At 40.8% G+C, this 19,036-nt stretch overlaps 1 protein-coding gene across 1 annotated transcript; it reads left to right on the plus strand.

The window, feature by feature from the left end:
- The first annotated feature begins 3,732 nt into the window (after positions 1 to 3,732).
- On the plus strand, positions 3,733 to 17,170 carry LOC122558322 (cytochrome b-245 light chain). Its single transcript, XM_043706763.1, has 6 exons — positions 3,733 to 3,867; positions 4,270 to 4,339; positions 7,973 to 8,047; positions 8,303 to 8,386; positions 9,375 to 9,456; positions 16,646 to 17,170. The coding sequence occupies exons 1-6, from the start codon at positions 3,810 to 3,812 to the stop codon at positions 16,823 to 16,825; spliced, it is 549 nt and encodes a 182-aa protein (XP_043562698.1). The 5' UTR covers positions 3,733 to 3,809; the 3' UTR covers positions 16,826 to 17,170.
- Positions 17,171 to 19,036: the final 1,866 nt, after the last annotated feature.

The raw sequence follows: 19,036 nt of genomic DNA on the forward strand, positions 1-19,036 counted from the left end.
TTGTTGATAGGTTCAACGTCCTGTTGTCTGTTCTGTATGTCCAGCAAGTTGGCTATTGTTTCTCTGGCTAGGGTTTTGTCGATAGAGGTGAACAGTGCCGTTACATCGAATGAGACCATGGTTTCTTCCTTGTCTATGTGTATATTTCTGATGATGTCCAAGAATTCCTGTGTTGATTGTATAGAGTGTCTGGATCCGCTGATCAGGTGTTTCAGTTTCAGCTGTAGTTCTTTGGCCGGTTTGTGTGCTGGTGTCCCTGGTAGTGATACTCACCTAAACATATACCACTGAATCCCAAAGAAGCTGCTCAGGACATGGATGGTGCCAAGTAGCAACAGGCCAAGGTCTATTTAAAATGTTGCTGCACTGTCAAAGATCGGCTGTACAGGACATTGGTTAGGCTACTGTTGGAATATTGCATGCAATTCTGGTCTCCTTCCTATCAGAATGATGTTGTGAAACTTGAAAGGGTTCAAAAAAGATTTACAAGGATGTTGCCAGGGTTGGAGGATCTGAGCTATAGGGAGAGGCTGAACAGGCTGGGGATGTTTTCCCTGGAGCGTTGGAGGTTGAGTGGTGACTTCATAGAGGTTTACAAAATCATGAGGGGCATGGATAAGGTAAATAGGCAAAGTTTTTTTCCCTGGGGTTGGGGAGTCCAGAACTAGAGGGCATAGATTTAGGGTGAGAGGGAATGATATAAAAGAGACCTAAGGGACAACATTTTCATGCAGATGGTGGTACGTGTATGAAATGAGCTGACAGAGGATGTGGTGGAGGCTGGTATAATTGCAACATTTAAGAGGCATTTTGATGGGTATATGAATAGGAAGGGTTTGGAGGGATATGGGCCGGGTGCTGGCAGGTGGGACTAGATTGGGTTGGGATATCTGGTCGGCATGGACGGGTTGGACCGAAGGATCTGTTTCCATGCTGTACATCTCTATGACCTGAATCTTAGGTTGAATCTTCATCGCATCAATATAACTAAGTCTTGCAGAGATAAGGTGAATGGCAAAGGCCTTTCTCTAAGGTAGGGGAGTTCAAAACTTTTAAGGTGAGGACATTAGGACTAACTTTTTTTACACAGTGGTTAGTGTGTGGAATTAACTGCCAGAGAAAGTGGTAGATGCAAGTGCAGTTACAATGTTTAAAAGACTTTTGGATAAGTACATGAATAAGAAAGGTTTGGAGGGATATGGGCCAAGTGCAGGCAGGTGGGACTATCTGATGGACTGAAGGGTCTGTTTCCATGCTGTATAGCTCTATGATTCTTTGCAAGACATATTCAAGGTTAGCTGTTTAAAAACATTTCCCCATGACACTTCTGGTCCCTATGTCAATCACCTTCAATGTGTCCTCTGTTTACCTACCGCTCTACCATCTGGACAGTTTCTCCTTATTTTCTCTATCAAAACAAATCATGTCTTTGAATACCTTTATTAAATCTCTTAACCCTTCTTGTTCTGTGAAGAACAATGCCAGTTTCTCCAGTCTTTGCACATAATTGAAGTTCCTCATCCTGACTTCCTTTTTGTAATTTTTTCTGCACCTTCTCTTGAGATGTCGACATTCTTGCAAAGGGTGGTGCCCAAAACTGAACGCAGTACTTTAGCTGAGTGATAACAATTTTTTAATAAAGAAATTATATAACATCTTTGGTTTTATTAATAGAAGAATAAAGTAAAAAAGCTATTATGTTTTTTTTATAAAGCCCTTTCAACTTGTTCTGCCATTTTCAAAGAGTTATGTGCACATCGCTTGAGTTTCCTGCAGCCCTTTTAAATTGTTCTATGTTATTTATATTGCCTCCCACCAAAATGTATGACTTCACACTATGTTGAAAATTTTGCAATCTGAGAAATTCACCCTTGCCTTCCTATAATTGTCAAACCAGATGCTGCATGTTGTTACCTACAAGTCATAATTAGATTTGTGAGAAGTAAAACAAGGAAGCAAATACAAATAATTTTCTGCTGATGTGGTTAGAATTTAGAATACAAAAGCTGATTTAGTAAGACATGCTGCGCCCATGTGATCTGCGTTCAAGTTCATTGCTACTTTCAAACTCAACCTTTGATTTGGCTGAAAGATTCTGACAAGCACTGCCTATTCTCATATTGAACTTCCCCCTTTGACTCCACTCACTTCCTCCAAAACAATGCTATGCAAATCAATGAGTGCTGCCTATGGCTGCCTTTTTGAGTGATATATGCAACATTTCTTCCTGTTCTAACTGGTCCCCACCCTCACATCTTTTCAATTCACAGATCATTGTTTCAATTCCATTTCTTGCTCTCAACGTCAACTGGAAACATCAACTTAGCTTCCAATATCCACCTTTCCCTCACCTTTACATAGTTCACCTCTGACTCTTCATTTTCTCAAATTCTTTAGCCTCATTTCTGGAGATAGGTCAATGACAAATGACCATTACAAGCCCATTAACACCAAGAGCTATCTTGCTGACACATAAAAACTGGATTAGGCCATTTGGTCCCTCTAGCCTGCATCACCCACACTGTTTGCTGTTGGAATCTTCTCCACGCTACCGGTTACTCAGTCTCATCATATCTGGAAGGTCAGCGAGCAAACTTACATCCAGACCTCAACCTGAGCTACAAATCTTCTCAAAACTTGCTCATCATATCTATTCAGATGACATTTCATACCCATGCTTCTGATATATCTTCCTTTTTCCTCAACACAGAATTCTCCCCAACAAGGATAGGACTGTTGAGCATGTCCATTATTTTGCCAGTACTTCCCCATCCAACACTTCAATTTCCTCCCAAATCTAAAACTGAGTTCTTCTTCTCCTTAATATTGACATCAGAAGACTCCAAATTCAATTCTTACTTTTCTGCCAACTCCAGTAATAAGTCACATCAACACATATTTCCCTTCCCCTCCCCTTTCATAATTCTGAAGGGACTATTCCGTTCACCATACCCTGGTTCACAGCGCAATCATCTCTCACACAGGAGATGCATCTCTTGTCCTTTTACGTTCTTCCCTGCCACTGCCAAGGATGCAATGCATATTTCTAGGTGAAACAATGATTTACATGTACTCCTTTCAATTCAGTGTACTTTACTGTATTCACTGTTCATGATGCCTTATCATTTATATTAGAGATACTGCTCAATGGAATATTTCAATTGAATCATTGAGCTTTTCTGATGATCTGTCACCATAATTCTCCAACTCTGACCTGTCTTCAGTTTCCTGTTTTGTTCCAATAAAGCTCAACCTAAATTCAAGCGTACCTTTTGGCTGGGCAATTCTTCTGAACTCAATCTTGTGCTCAACAATTTAAGACAATAATCATTGCTACCATTTCTTCCAATGGCAACTAATGGCGACAATTCTGTTTCTCTCTTACATCTAGACTCCTTTGTGTCTTTATCTGTCTTATGAGCAACATCTCCTTTGGCCTTACATCATCAGTTTAGTCATTTCATCTCTCCCTGCCCCACACCACTGATCTTCATTGTTGTTCTTCCTCCTACTTGCTTAGAACCTACTACATATCTATCCATTACCAGTTCTGAGCGGAACTATTAACTAGCCCCATCACCACTGGTACTGCCAGCTCTGCTTAAAATTTCTAGCAACATCTTTATTCTAAACTTCCTCTTTCTGCAGTCGTAGAAACTGTCAAGACCCAATTGCTGCGCCGTTGGTCACGTAGACAGTGCTAAAGAGGAAGTGACGTGAGGTCGTGAGTATTTATCGATCTCAAAAGTTCTTGAGCATCTGAGATACAGAGCATTCGGAGGTTCAGCAGGGTAGGGAGTGTGTGCACCATGGGCCAGATCGAGTGGGCGATGTGGGCAAATGAACAAGCTCTGGCATCGGGGCTCAGTGAGTAACATAAAGACTGTCGAAACTCTGCAAAACTTCCCCACGTTTGCTTCCCTCAATGCTAGAGTGAAACTTCTGTAAATGCCACTTTCTGGGACGGACTTCTCGCTTGTGAACTGATGGAAAAGCTGCAGGAATAGACAGGGTTTGTTTAGATGCTCACCATCACCTCGATTGTACACTTACTGCTTGTATTTCTTTTGACTTGCGAGAAACATTTGGGGTCATAATTTTAGACAGTTAAATCTGATTTTGTCGCTTTCAAAACAAATCGGCATCGACTAGTACAGAAATCCCATTTTATTTTATACATTTTGAAAACCGTGCTATCCCCTATCATTGAGACGGTTTTCGAGTTTCGATAACTTAGAGCTGCCTTCACTTGTATTTCCTCCTTTTTAGTTCTGCTTATTGGAGGCGTGGTCGGAGTGGCTGGACAATTCAGAGATTGGGAATTTGCCGCTTATGGCGTGTATCCTTTTCAGCTGGAGAGCTCCCAAAATGTTAGTCCTGACTTTAAACAAAAAAAAACCTCTTACATTGAACATTGAGAAATGTATTTTCAGTAAGCAGTGTAAGAGAAGCTCTATTCTGGGTAGTTATAAGCCACACCAGGGGCTGAGGGCAGTATGGTGTGGACTAGATGGGCCAGATAGCCTTTCTTGTGCTGTGAATTTATCAGTGTTCAGAAATGTTCTGGCGCATAAGGAGGTCATTTGCCCCATTGTGTCTATATTGGCTCTTCAAGTGAACATTGTTACCTACTGCCAGTATCCTGCTTTCTCCCTATTTCCTTGATCAAACTTGTGGTTGCCACTTCCAATCTCAATTTTTTTTGCTTTCTTCATGCGTTTGCTTCTATATTAAAGGTGAATTGCTTGAGGAGGAGCAGTTGCATGTGTTGACAAATGATGCCAGCTTTTTGATTTCTGATCAGAGAGTAAGGTGCACAGTTACCCCATTGATAATTCACAATTTCAACTTTGGAATGGGTTAATTCTTGGGTGGAGTTCTTTTACATCACAACAGAGGGTGAAAAAAATGGTAACCTTTCTCAATTGACAATGATGATGTTCAGAAGACACATCATCCTTTGAAGACCCGGGGGGTAGCAGGAAGAGGGTATTGAATTATCTGTGTTTGATGGAAGTAGAATAGAAGTCGAGTTAAAAGTCAGGGAGGAGATTGCAGAGACTTTGCCTTTGATCTTTATGTCGTCAATGTCTACAGGAATAGTGCGAGAAGACTGGACGATAGCAAATGTCCCCTTGTTCAAGAAGGGGAGTAGGGACAACCCTGGTAATTATAGACCAGTGAGCCTTACTTTGGTTGTGGGTAAAGTGTTGGAAAAGGTTATAAGAGATAGGATTTATAATTATCTAGAAAGGAATAAGTTGATTAGGGATAGTTAACACAGTTTTGTGAAGGGTAGATCGTGCCTCACAAATCTTAAGAGTTCTTTTGAGAAGGTGACCAAACAGGTGGATGAGGGTAAAGCGGTTGATGTGGTGTATATGAATTTCAGTAAGGTGTTTGATAAGGTTCCCCATGATAGTTTATTGCACAAAATAGGGAGAGATGGGATTGAGGGTGATTTGGAGGTTTGGATCAGAAATTTTCTAGCTGAAAGAAGACAGCGAGTGGTAGTTCATGGGAAATGTTCATCCTAGAGTTCAGTTACTAGTGGTGTACTGCAAGGATCTGTTTTGGGTCCACTGCTGTTTGTCATTTTTATAAATTCCATGGATGAAGGCATAGAAGAATGGGTTAGTAAATTTGCAGATGACACTACTGTCAGTGGAGTTGTGGATAGTGCCGAAGAATGTTGCAAATTACAGAGAAACAGATAAGCTGCAGAGCTAGGCTAAGAGGTGGCAAATGGAGTTTAATGTGGAAAAGTGTGAACTGATTTACTTTGGAAGGAGCAACAGAAATAAAGAGTACTGGGCTAATAAGATGAGCAGGGAGATCTTGGTGTCCATGTACATAGATCCCTGAAAGTTGCCATCCAGACTGATAGGGTTGTTAAGAAGGCCTACGGTGTGTTAGCTTTTATTGGTAGAGGGATTGAGTTTCGAAGCCACAAGGTCATCCTGCAGCTGTACAAAACTCTGCTGCGGCTGCACTTGGAGTATTGCATACAGTGCTGGTCACCACATTATAGGAGAGATGTGGAAACTTTGGAAAGGGTTCAGAGATGATTTACTAGGATGTTACCTGGTATTGAGAGAAGGTCTCATGAGGAAAGGCTAAGGGACTTGAGGCTGTTTTCATTAGAGAGAAGAAGGTTGAAAGGTGACTTAATTTAGATGTAAGATAATCAGAGAGTTAGATAGGGTGGACAGTGAGAGCGTTTTTCCTTGGATGATAATAGCTAACACAAGGGGACATAGCGTTCAATTGAGGCATGATAGACATAGGACAGATGTCAGAGGTAATTTATTTACTCAGTAGTAGGGGCGTGGAATGCCCTGCCTGCATCAGTAGTCGACTCGCCAACTTTAAGGGCATTTTTAAATGGTCATTGAGTAAACATATGGATGGTAATGGAATAGTGTGGGTTAGATAGGCTTCAGATTGGTTCCACAAGCTGGCGCAACATCGAGGGCTGAAGGGCCTGAACTGTGCTGAAATGTTCCATGTTCAATTTTAACACCAATTTGCACATGCAAACAGCAATAAGATCAATTACCTCATCAATGTTTTCGCTGTTACAGGATCAAAGAATCATACAGACCCTTCAGTCCAACTAATTTGCGCTGACCATGTTCCCCTAGTTCTGCCTGCCTGTGCTTGGCTGATATCTTCCCACACCTTTCCTATTCATGAACGTATTCAAATATCTTTTAAATGTTGTAACTGTACCTGCATCCACCAATTCCTCTGGAAATTCATTTCACACTTGTGTAAAAAAAAATTGTCCCCCGTGTCCTTTTTAAGTCTTTCTCCACTCACTTTAAAAATATGTCCCCTAATCTTGAAATCCCCCACCATCGGGAAAAGCTGCCATTCACCGTATTGGTATCCCTCATTATTTGAAAAACCCCTCGACTTCCTCTGCTCCATTGAAAAAGTCCCAGCGTATCCAGCCTCTCCCTTTAACTCAAATCTTCCATACCTGGCAACATCCTGGTAAATCTTTTCTGAACACTCTCTCTCTAGCATGATAATATCCTTCCTCTAACAGGGAGATCAAAACTGGAAGTAGTACTCCAGAGACTCTAGAGGAGTTGAGGGCGAAATTCCAGGCAGAATATTGGGAGGAAAGTTCACATGCTTTCCTTTGAAGAATTCAAGTTTCAATTTAGGTTGTTACTGAAGAGACAATGCATAACTCCCTCAATAATATTAAGCCGTGAGCCAAATAGTTGCTCAAATATTTAAAATAGTTCTTCTGACTCTAAAGCTCTTGGCCAAAACTAGGAGACAGTACATTTAGAAAAAGATGAATGGATAAGTCATTATTTATTCTCTCTTTTTCAGTTATATCAGCATTTCTTTACTTGAAAGGCAGTATTGTGCATGTATGGATCCTGCATCAAATGGCTGGATTGTACCTATTTTAATAGAATAATCTTAAGAACAGAAGGTGTTTTTGATGACAATGTAATGGTAACTTTTTGGTGAAGCTTTGAACTATCTTCAGGCTTTGGAAGCAGATGTTTAGTTTTGCATTTGATCTACTTCTATTGGTATGTGGAGTGAGCGGAAACTAAAGTGATGAAGATATCCAAAAGTAAAATGCATACCAACTTAAGTCCGTTGTCACCATCTTAATTACAAGAATCAACTCAGTAGTTTATCTGAACATTTTGGTAGGATGGAAATAATTTTCTTCTTTCTCCAAGAAGTCACTGAATAAAATGTAAAGTTTCAGTAGATTTGTGGAGTGTACTTTGTGATTGATATTTATGCTGAATTTCTAGCAGCTGTTTAGACTCTAGTGGCTGTAATAAAAGTAATCTTTCTAGTTTGATAACTTTTGAAGGTCATGAGAGCAGGTTGTGAAATTGAAGAAGTAACTGCTGGCTCCATGGAAGGCTGACTGAGCTGAATCATAGTGGCATTCAATTGTGGTTTTTTTTCTTTAACTTGAAATATTCAGTGCTGCAGGTGTCTTTGTAATTTTGTTGGAATATCCCAGAGGAAAGAGACGAAAGGGAACAACCATGGAGAGACCGTAAGTAAATAATTGACAGAGAAAAGAATATGATAAAGAAGTTATATTGAACTTAAAATGCTTGGCTATATATGAATATGTCATTTATTTAAAAGGAGTATGATTGGTACAAAGAAGGATAGAGAAGCAGCAGAATAAAAGCAAATGGAAATAATTGAAAGAAGCAAATTGTTATTTTTAATAGGAAGAGTTTTTATTAAATTACAGGGCATTTTCAATACTTTGTTTCATTTACTGCTAATTTTTTGATCCTAGGGGTCAGTGGCTTTTGGCAGCTGTTGTGAAATTGTTTGGACCTTTAACACGGAATTACTATGTCCGTGCTATTCTCCACGCATGGTAGGATTCATATGTTTCTTTTTGTTTTGTTGTCAAAATAATTATGATTTGGATTTGAAGCTGTCTTTTGAATTCTTTATCTCAAAGGAAGTTTTGACTGATCTTCTTTATTAATAATCACATGAAAATTTGAAGCTAATAACTAAGTGCTACCTATGCTACAGAAGTCCTGTGGGTTGGATATTCCCACACTTTTCCACCAAACACACTCTATAACCACCAACAATTCCAAAAATGCAGTGCTGGTGCATTCATTTGTTTACTATACCTACTTATTGAGGAATTCTGCTGCTAAGGGCAGTGCCATATCTAGTGCCATGCTACACAGTTTGCTACTTGCAGTATGCGTTGAACTTCAGCTATAATTGAACTAAGATCTTCAGTAACCGTCCGTCTACTTCAGAGTGACCATTTGGCACCCACGGTAGAACAAAAAAAAGAGTAGGGGTGTAAAAATGTGAATTACGTTATCTGGGTTGAAATATTCATATTTTTTCAGCTAGAGAAAAATGATGGAATTGTACAGCAGGTCTGACCGTATCTGTGAAGAGCAAATATCGCTAACATTTTAAAACACAGATTCTTTGTAGGAATTCAAGATTTGAGCCATAAAGAAACATTCACTGATTTTTAAAAGAGAATGACTGACTGGATGGACTGACTGACTGTCTCAGAATGACCTAATCAGTAGAGAGGACATGAATGGTTTGAATGACTTGAAATCTGTTCCATCAAATAATAGGGAATACTCATCCTTATAAAGATTCTCAGTTACTTTCCTGAAGGGGATTTTGTGCAGATTTGCTTTTGCATCTTTATTCTTTTAAATTTATATTTGTTTGCAAGTGTTCAGGCTTCTTCATCTTTTACTTATGGAAAATATCACTATTTTGTACAAACATCAGAGATTTATGAATGTCTGGGTGATGCTGCTGCTGCTGCTAAGTGTTTGTCTAAAGGATTTTGCTGTTTGTTTAATTCTCTCCAGCCTAGCAGTACCTGGAGGCTTTATATTACCCACGGTCCTGGGCACCGTCAACCTTGGCATTGCCAGCCTCATCTACCTACTTGTAAGTGCATGTTCCTATTCTTGTAGTATTTGAAGTATAAATACTCTGAACCATAACCATTTCAATTGAGGTTATTTTGTGACTTAGTGCATTAAATGATTAAATACTACTTTTCAAAATAATCCTTTTCTCTTGAAATGAGAAACAATGTTTTTTTTTGTAATTTTGTTCATGGAAGGTGGGTATTGCTGACGAGGGAAGAGGGCAATCAAGAGTCAGTCACATTGCAGTGGGTCTAGACTCACAAGCAGATCAAACTGGGTAAGACTGGCAGATTGCGTGCAGTAATCATTTGTTTATAAGTTCAAAAGCAATTATTGTTTGGATTTGAGATTGCCAAATAAATAAAAAGACAATTATGACCATGCAATTGAAACTATAGAAAATAGGTACATATTTTTGAGTACATAAGGTACCACAAAAAATATTGCACTGGTGTTAATGCTACATACTTGTATAGAATCTGTAATTAATGTTTCTTATAACTGAATGTTTTTCTTAAAATTCCAATGGGAGATTGTTCTGAACAACTCCAGAGACCGGAGGACATAAATCTTCGCTGATACTCCAGTGCAACACTAAAGGAGTGCTGCATTGTGAGAGATGCTGATTTTCAGATGAGATGTTAAAACAAAACCATGTGGTATTTTTCCTCCATGTCCTGGCCAATATTTATCCATCAATCAGCATCACAAAAACAGAACATCTGGTCATTAGGACAAACTGTGTGCATGATCTTGCTGTCATATTTCCCACACCAGAACACAGTGCTGTTGAAAACTATTTAATAGGCTTTAAAACACTATTAGATGAGCTCATGAGTGGCATTATACAAATACAAGTCTTTCTTCCTGCTGATTCAGCCATTTTATCTAATTCATAAATAGAGGCATTAGCCAGGACAAAATCTAATTCCTGTGCTGAGGTAGCTGAATTCAGCTAGGATGGCATTTGGTACACTGATGTTTTCTTCCACAGTTCTGAGTTAGAGAGTGAATGTCTGCCACTTGAAAGCATTTGTTAAAAGTTGATCCTTATTGGCATCAGTTGAGAACAAGATCAGATCACCTGCTGATACATGCTGTTTAGGGTCACGTGTGAATATTAGCCACTTGAACAACACACTATGATATGAATAGCTGAATGAGAAAGATGAGATGAAAGGTCTTGGCAAGTAAAATATGAAGATATTAAGTTGATGGTTTTAGTTCATTAATAAACAAAAGTAACCATAGTTGTCAGAGATGTCCAATGTATGAATAGAACTATAAATAGCAGTGGCAATGGTTCTGGATGTAGGTTTGTTCGCTGGGCTGGAAGGTTCATTTCAGACGTTTCGTCACCATAATAGGTAACATAATCAGTGAGCCTCCATATGAAACACTGGTGGTGTGACCCACTTTCTATTTGTGTTTAGGTTTCTTTGGGTTGGTGATGTCATTTCCTGTTCTTTTTCTCAGGGGGTGGTAGATGGGATCCGAGTCAATATGTTTGTTTATAGAGTTCCGGTTAGATTGACTTAGATCCCATTTACCACCCCCTGAGAAAAAGAACAGGAAATGACATCACCAACCAAAGAAAACCTAAACACATAAATAGAAAGCGGGCCATGCCACCAGTGCTTCATCTGGAGGCTCACCAATGATATTACCTATTATGGTAATGAAACATCTGAAAACGAACCTTCCAGCTCAGCGAGCAAACCTTCAGCCAGAACCTCAGCCTGAGCTATAGATCTTCTCAAAACTCACCAGCAATTGTTCTATTCTGGGCTGCCAATGGATGGGGTAGGTCTTGGCTTTGTATCTGTGCTAAGAGGTGTTGAGTAACTGCATTTGAGAAGGAATTTCACACCTACAGTAAATGCTACGTTTCCAACTGGAAAATGACACCAAATGTTTCTTGAATTTATAATACTAGTTTCACTAACGACATATGTCTCCGCTACATTAGGATATTTATAAAAATATTGCAAATGATAGTGTTAAGAGATAGCTCCTATGTGTGCCCTAATAATGGGCATTAAGATTTTTCACATTTTCAGTCTGTTGCATATTTTTGTAGGGTTGTACTGTGAAACTGAGCTATTTTTGTGATCTTTCTGACAAAACACCTTGAATAAATACATTCTACATTTGATAAAGAGCAGCAAACAATCCCCCAACTGAATAATTACTGATCTGCCAGATTGAAGTTCCTTGTACTACCAGATTGTGGGAGAAATTAGGTTACATTGTGTCCTGAGTTGTACTGCAGCACTGCTGCCTGGAAACTGGCAGAAAAATGTATTCTGAAGTTTAGTGCATGTGTAGAATAGAGATGATTGGTTGCACACTGTGTGGTTGTTTCATTGTGGCAGCCTCGAGAATGTGTTCCTGGGAAAGCATGGCAGGTCAGGCAGCATCTGAGGAGCAGGAGAATAAACCTTTCATCAGGAATGAGGCTTCTGGGCGGGAGCTGAGAGATAAATGGGAGGGGCATGGGATGGGTAACTGAGAAAGCGATAAGTGGATGAATGTGAGGGAGACCGGTGATAGGTCAGGCGGGGGGGGAGTGATGGACTGCTCTGGTGGGTAGTGCCGAGTTGGAGGCTTCGGACTGGAATAATTTGGTGGAGGGGAATGAGGAAGCTGTTGAAATCCACATTTATCCTTTGATTTATCCCTCAAGGCAGAATATGAGGCGTTCTTCCTCCAGATGTTGGATGGTAATTGTTTGGCAGTGGAGGAGGTCCAAGACCTGCACGTCCTTGACGGAGTGGGAGGGGGAGTTGAAGTGTTCAGCCACGGGGCGGTGGGGTTGGTGGATGCGGGTGTCCCAGAGATGTTCTCTGAAATAGAGTCATAGAGATGTACAGCATGGAAACAGACCAGATATCCCAACCCAATCTAGTCCCACCTGCCAGCATCCGGCCTATATCCCTCCAAACCCTTCCTACTCATATACCCATCCAAATGCCTCTTAAATGTTGCAATTGTACCAGCCTCCACCACATCCTCTGGCAGCTCGTTCCATACACGTACCACCCTCTGCATGAAAAGGTTGCCCCTTAGGTCTCTTTTCTTTCTTTCCCCTCTTACCCTAAACCTATGCCCTCGAGTTCTGGACGCTCCAATCCCAGGGAAAAGACTTTGTCTATTTATCCTATCCATGCGCCTCATAATTTTCTAAACCTCTTATCATGGTCACCCCTCAGCCTCTGACCCTCCAGGGAAAACAGCCCCAGCCTGTTCAGCCTCTCCCTGTAGCTCAGATCCTCCAACCCTGGCAACATCCTTGTAAATCTTTTCTGAACCCTTTTAAGTTTCACAACATCTTTCTGATAGGAAGGAGACCAGAATTGCATGCAATATTCCAACAGTGGCCTAACCAAAGACCTATACAGCAGCAAACATGACCTCCCAACTCCTGTATTCAACACTCTGACCAATAAAGGAAAGCATACCAAACGCCTACTTCACTATCCTATCTACCTGCAACTCCACTTTCAAGGTGCTATAAACCTGCACTTCAAGGTCTCTTTGTTCAGTAACACTCCCTAGGACCTTACCATTAAGTGTATAAGTCCTGCTAAGATTTGCTTTCCCAAAAATGCAGCATTTATCTGAATTAAACTCCATCTGCCACTTCTCAGCCCAAATGATCGCAACAAGGTGCCCTGTCTCCCCAATGTAGAGGAGACCACGCCGGGTGTAACGGATGCAATAGATGACATTGGTAGAGGTACAGGTAAATTTCTGATGAATGTGGAAGGATCCCTTGGGGCCTTGGAGGTAAGTGAGGAGATTAATGTGGGCGCAGCTTTTGCATTTCCTGCGGTGGCAGGGAAAGGTGCCAGGAATAGGGTGTGGGCTGGTGGAGGATTGCATCATCTTCTGCCACCTCCAAATGGACCCCACCACTAAAGATATATTTCTCTCCCTACCCTTATGAGCGTTCTGGAGAGACAATTCCCTCCGCTACTCCCTCGTCAGGTCCATGCCCCCCAACACTTTCCCTGCCACTGCAGGAAGTGCAAAACCTGCGCCCACACCATTCACCTCACCTCTGTCCAAGGCCCTAAGGGATCCTCCCACATTCTGTCAGAAATTTTACCTATACCTCTACCAATGTCATCTACTGTATCTGTTGCACCTGGTGTAGTCTCCTCTAATCAGGGAGACAGAATGCCTTCTTGCAGATCATTTCAGAGTACATCCCTGGGACACCCGCACCCACCAACCCCACTTCAAATCCCCCTCCCACTGTGTCAAGGACATGCAGGTCCTAGGCCTCCTCCACTGCCCAAACCATTACCACCCGATGCCTGGAGGAAAAGTGCCTCATATTCCATCTTGGGACCCAGCAACCACACTGGGTAAATGTGGATTTCAAAGCTTTCTCATTTCCCGTCCCCAACGTTATTCCAGTCCCAAGCCCCCAACTCGGCACTGCCCTCCGGACCTGTCCATCACTCCCCCCTCTGACCCATCACCGTCTCCCTCACCTTCATCCACCTATCACTTTTGTCAGCTACCCACTCCCCCCCCCCCCCCCCCCCCCCCCCTTTTTTCCCCACCTCCGCCTCCCATTTATCTCTCAGACCTGGCCTACAAGTCTCATTCCTGATGAAAGACTTATGCCTGAAACATCGATTCTCCTGCTCCTCGGATGTTGCCTGATCTGCTGTGCTTTCCCAGCAACACACTCTCTCGACTCTAATCTCGAGCATCTATAGTCCTCACGTTCCCTCATAGTGGCAGTCTAATTGTCTTGCTGCTATCTCAGAAAGACAGATGCTAAAAATTGACAGAAATTAATGCATGGAATGGTTGTTTTGACTGACCACCATTACACATGCAGACAAGCAACACTGGGAGGCAGTTCCTTAATGACCAAGACCTTGCTTGTTTCATGTAAGATACTTTTATTTTGTTTCAATAATGTTTTTCATTAGAACAAGACTTAAGATTTAACATTATGATATTTATTAGAATTGTGTTTGGTCATAATTTAAGGTTAATAACCTTAGGTTTACACAAGTTGTACACAAATTTAAGGTTAGTAACTATAATCTGTATAAACTGCAGAGAATATCTGACTAATGTGCTGATAGGTCTGTATAGTGTAAAGAAAGACACAGTCAATGCTCAAACTACGCAGGGGCAACAGAGGGATTGAACCCTGAAAGTCCTCAACCATCTGGAACGTTCACATTTGCTTTTGAGGCGGTGGGTGGGTTTTTGGAGAGGGGGTGGATTGTGGTAGTGGTGGAATGTGTGACCTATCAAATAAAAGTTCATTGACCCGATCAGCAGCACATGCTTATCACTGGAATAGCAGTGAGCAGTTAAAGGCAGTACCGGGGAAAGAGAGTGACCACAAGCTGAGAGCCAGGGTTTAAGGGCTGAAAGCTGAGGCTGGGGACAGAGCATGGATGATGGGAGGAATGGTGGGAGAGGTAGTGAAGTCTGGGAGCAACATGATGAAATCCAGTGGGAGATGAGTGCCAAGAGAAATATTTGGCTGGGCGGGCTTTTATTGAGTCCAGGAATTCCATCTGCTGGGTCCGGCCTCAGTCAGCCAGAGGAGGGCAGAGGTGGGAGGGTGAAGTGGCTGCAGGCTGGTTCTGGACTGGGAAGGAGACTGCAAAGGTGGTGTATGGGAGAGGGAGGTTTCAAGGATCGGGTGAGAGGGTAGCTGTACAGCTTTAAATCTGTCAGCAAAGAAATACTCTTAACTAGAATCTAAGGAAGTTTCAAATTACTGAGGTAATTTAATACCTTGCCAAAAAAAAGTGGCCTCTCTAGTATAAGTTCAGCAGCTCACGTTTTTGGAGAAAATTATAGGCAGTTCTACGTAATGAATACTGTCAATAGGGTTGTAACTACCTGGATAAAATGTTTCTGATTTGTGCCCTTCTTGTGATGGGAAAATATTGGCTACGACCTCAGCAGATGTCTTTTAAGGGGATAGATTTTTGTGCATCAAAGTGTGTGTCAATAGTTTGGCAGAAAATATTTTTGTTAACTTTCTGCCTATTTGTTTTATACCAATTTAAAGACTGGTCTTCAGGAACTTACATGTTTTTATTGTCTGTTATGGCTTTTAAGTGTAATGGAGGGGTGATCATTATTGAGGACATTGAATGTATTACTTTAATTCTGTTTTATGTGAGAGTCCAAATACCCATTTATCAACAGACATGTGAAAGATGTTGTTACTACATCACAACATAACTGATAAATTGCTGAGAATGAAAAAGTACCCCCGACAAAAAGTCAAAAAGTCCCCCTTGAAAGATGCTCAAAAGGAGTCCTTGTAAAAGAAAATAATTTTGAACTTGTGTTCACAAAAGTGTGGATAGGCCATTCAACCCCTCAAGCCTCCTTGCCATGAAGTCAGAACACGATTGATATGAAACTGAACTCTTTTTCTTTAATCTATCTTCATGTCCTTGTGCAATAAAATCTGTGTATCACCTTGTCTATTATTCATTTCTTAGGAATGGAGAATTCCAGATTTTGACTCCACTTTGTATAGACATAATGGATACTAGTTTGACCATCTCATTCAACTCCTTATCCATGTCCCTCCATGCCTTGCCCCTTCCTACATCTGTAACTTTTACATACTCCACCTCCAGACTCAGTTTTAAATTTCACCACAATCTGTGGCTGTACTTTTCAGCTGCCTTTGCCCTAAACTTTTGAATGCGCCCCCTGAATTTCTTTAACACTGTCTCCCACTTGCGCGCTCTCACTGTCGCATTCTCTTCTCGCTCTTTTTGTTATGATCAACCTCTTATTCATCCTTCTTGATATCATCTTTTGCAGCTTAGTGCCAAAATCATTTTCTTCCTTTTGGCCCTGAAACATACCTTGGTTGTTCATCGTATTAAAGCTGTTTTATAAATGCATATTTGTTGCAAGTAGTGTTTTCTGATTTGTGACTCCTGAATGGTGAAGTTCTGATTTTAAGGTTGCACATCTTTGGGAAAGTTAGATCACAGTCTGCTCCACTACACTCAGTTTTGGGTGTTAGACCTCAAAAGAATATATTAACTGCAGAAAGCATACATTCATTCAGCATAATTATTCCAGAGCATTTAAGAGTTATATTATGAGAACAAGTTACATTAATCTGTTCTGAGAGATGATCAAATGACTGGTGGCATCATCTTTTAAAAATATTGTATTTCTCAATCTAGGCTGCCTTCCGAAAAGAAGAATGGAGACCTATACAGGCGGTGCAGACTCAAAAAGGACACGTTGGAAAGAGTATCCATCAGCCACCCACAAACCCTCCACCACGGCCTCCTGCTGAACATCGAAGAAAACAAATGGATGATGGAAGAACTGGAGCTATTGAAGTCACTGCCACACCTTGACTCAAACTGAAGTGATTCCAATGGCAACTGTAATTATTCATCTGTCCTACTATTTTACTGAACATGTTAATACAGTGCAATGTGGTATTTAGACCCCATATAAGATCAAATTATGATTTCTTTGAAAGAAATGTGAACATTTTTTCTGCTGCAGGGGTTTTCTCATTTACAGCAAGAGACAATCTGCTATTTTGTTTTTTTTGTTATCATTCATGTTTCTGTGATATTGTTACCTAAAGTTCTTCCTTTTCATTTATGCTGTTGATAAGACTTGTTCTTTGTAAAGTATTAATAAAGTAAAAGAATGAGCTGACAAATGCCATTCTGTTAAAACATTAATAGTAATTCACTGTTGGGTTTGTAAAAGAGGAAGGAAATCATTTGCTCTAATGTACAAATCTCACAACCCAAATATAATTGAGTGATGAATCATGGCATTCCAAGTGATTACAACAGAGGGAACTGATCTACTTCCCTCAAAGCTCTCTCTCTGTCTCTTCTCTCCGCATCCCCCCCCCTCCCCCAGCCATATTCTTATCCAAATAATTTATATAAAATGGCAACAAAAGTGAACCCAATACTGATCTATACAGAACACCATTAGTTACAGGCCTCCATTCCGAAAAGCTATCCTCCACGACCCACCCTCCATCTTCTACTGTAAACCTAATTTAGTTTCGAATTGGCAAGCTCACCTGGAATCCCATTTGATCTAACTTTACCAATTCGTCTACCACGTGGAATCTTATCAAAGGCTTTACTGAAGTCTCATTATGCAATGTCTATCACTGTGCTCTCAAAACGTAATCTTTGGTTACTTCAATAAAAAACTCAAATCAAGTTTGTGAGACAGTTTCCCTTGCACAGAACTATGCTGACTAGCCCTAATGAATCCTTATTTCTCCAAATGTTTGTAAGTCCTTTCTTTCACAATCACCTCCAACAACATACCCACTACTGACATTGGACTCACAGGTCTATCGTCTCCAGGTTTCTTGTTACAGCCTTTCTTAAACAATGGCACAACATTAATCACTCCAGTCCTCTGTTACAGCATTAAATAGACCCAATGTCACAAGATATGATTCTTGGAAATCATGTATGATCAACTTATCAACTATAATTTTAAGCAGTATGTGCCGTACACCTCTACTCTGGTCATTACTCCATGGGAAGCAATGTTTTGGAGATATTGTCTCATACTCAGTAATGAACATTAAGTAGTAGATATGATATAATGCAAATATAGGATTTGTGCTAATTTAACCAAATACTCATTCATTTACCAGCTTTGAGTCTGCACCCTCTGTCGGTAGATATTGGAATTTTTATTTTAACCGCATACGGAAAATTGATTTTGAAACATTTTAAAGTAAACTCATTGGACTTCCCTACTATCAACATCCTGGGGATTACCGTTGCACCAGAAACTCAACTGAACCCACCACATAAACACATTGTCTGCAAGAGCAGTTCAAAGGCTAGGAAAAATGTGGTGAGTAACTTATTTAAAACCCAAAGCCAATTCACCACCTGCAACACACAAGTCAGGTATGTGATGGAATACTCCCTGCCTGCTTAGTTGGTTGCCGCTCCAACAATACTCATGGAGTTTGAAACCATCCATGTCAAAGCAAGCTGTGTTATTAGTTCTATAATCATCCATGCCTTCCACCACTGAGGTTCAGTAGTGTGTACTATCTGTAAGATGCACTGCAGAAATTCACTAAAGGTCCTCAAGACAGCAACTTCCAAACCCGTAACCACCTCCATCTAGAGAGACAAGGACGGCAGATACATGGAAGCATCACCTCCTGCATGTTCATCTCCAAGTTATTCACCATCCTGACTTGGAAATATATTGCTTTCACCGTCACTGGGTCAAAATCCTGGAATTCCCTCCCCAGTGGCATGTTGGATCAACATACAGCGAGGGTTTTCTCCACATGCTCCAGTTTCCTCTCACAATCCAAAGATGTACAGGTTAGGTGAATTGGCAATGCTAAATAGCCCATAGTGTTCAGAGATGTGTAGGTTATGTGCATTAGACAGGGGTAAATGTATAGTAATGGGGAATGGGACTGGGGAGATTACTCTTTGGAGGGTTGGTGTGGACTTGTTGGGCCCAATGGCCTGTTCCACACTGTAGGGATTCTGTGATAGTCTAATGATAATACTAGGCCATTGCCTCCCCATTAGGCTAATTGGAGT

Source organism: Chiloscyllium plagiosum, chromosome 17 (genome assembly GCF_004010195.1).
Source record: "Chiloscyllium plagiosum isolate BGI_BamShark_2017 chromosome 17, ASM401019v2, whole genome shotgun sequence".
Lineage (NCBI taxonomy): Eukaryota > Metazoa > Chordata > Chondrichthyes > Orectolobiformes > Hemiscylliidae > Chiloscyllium > Chiloscyllium plagiosum.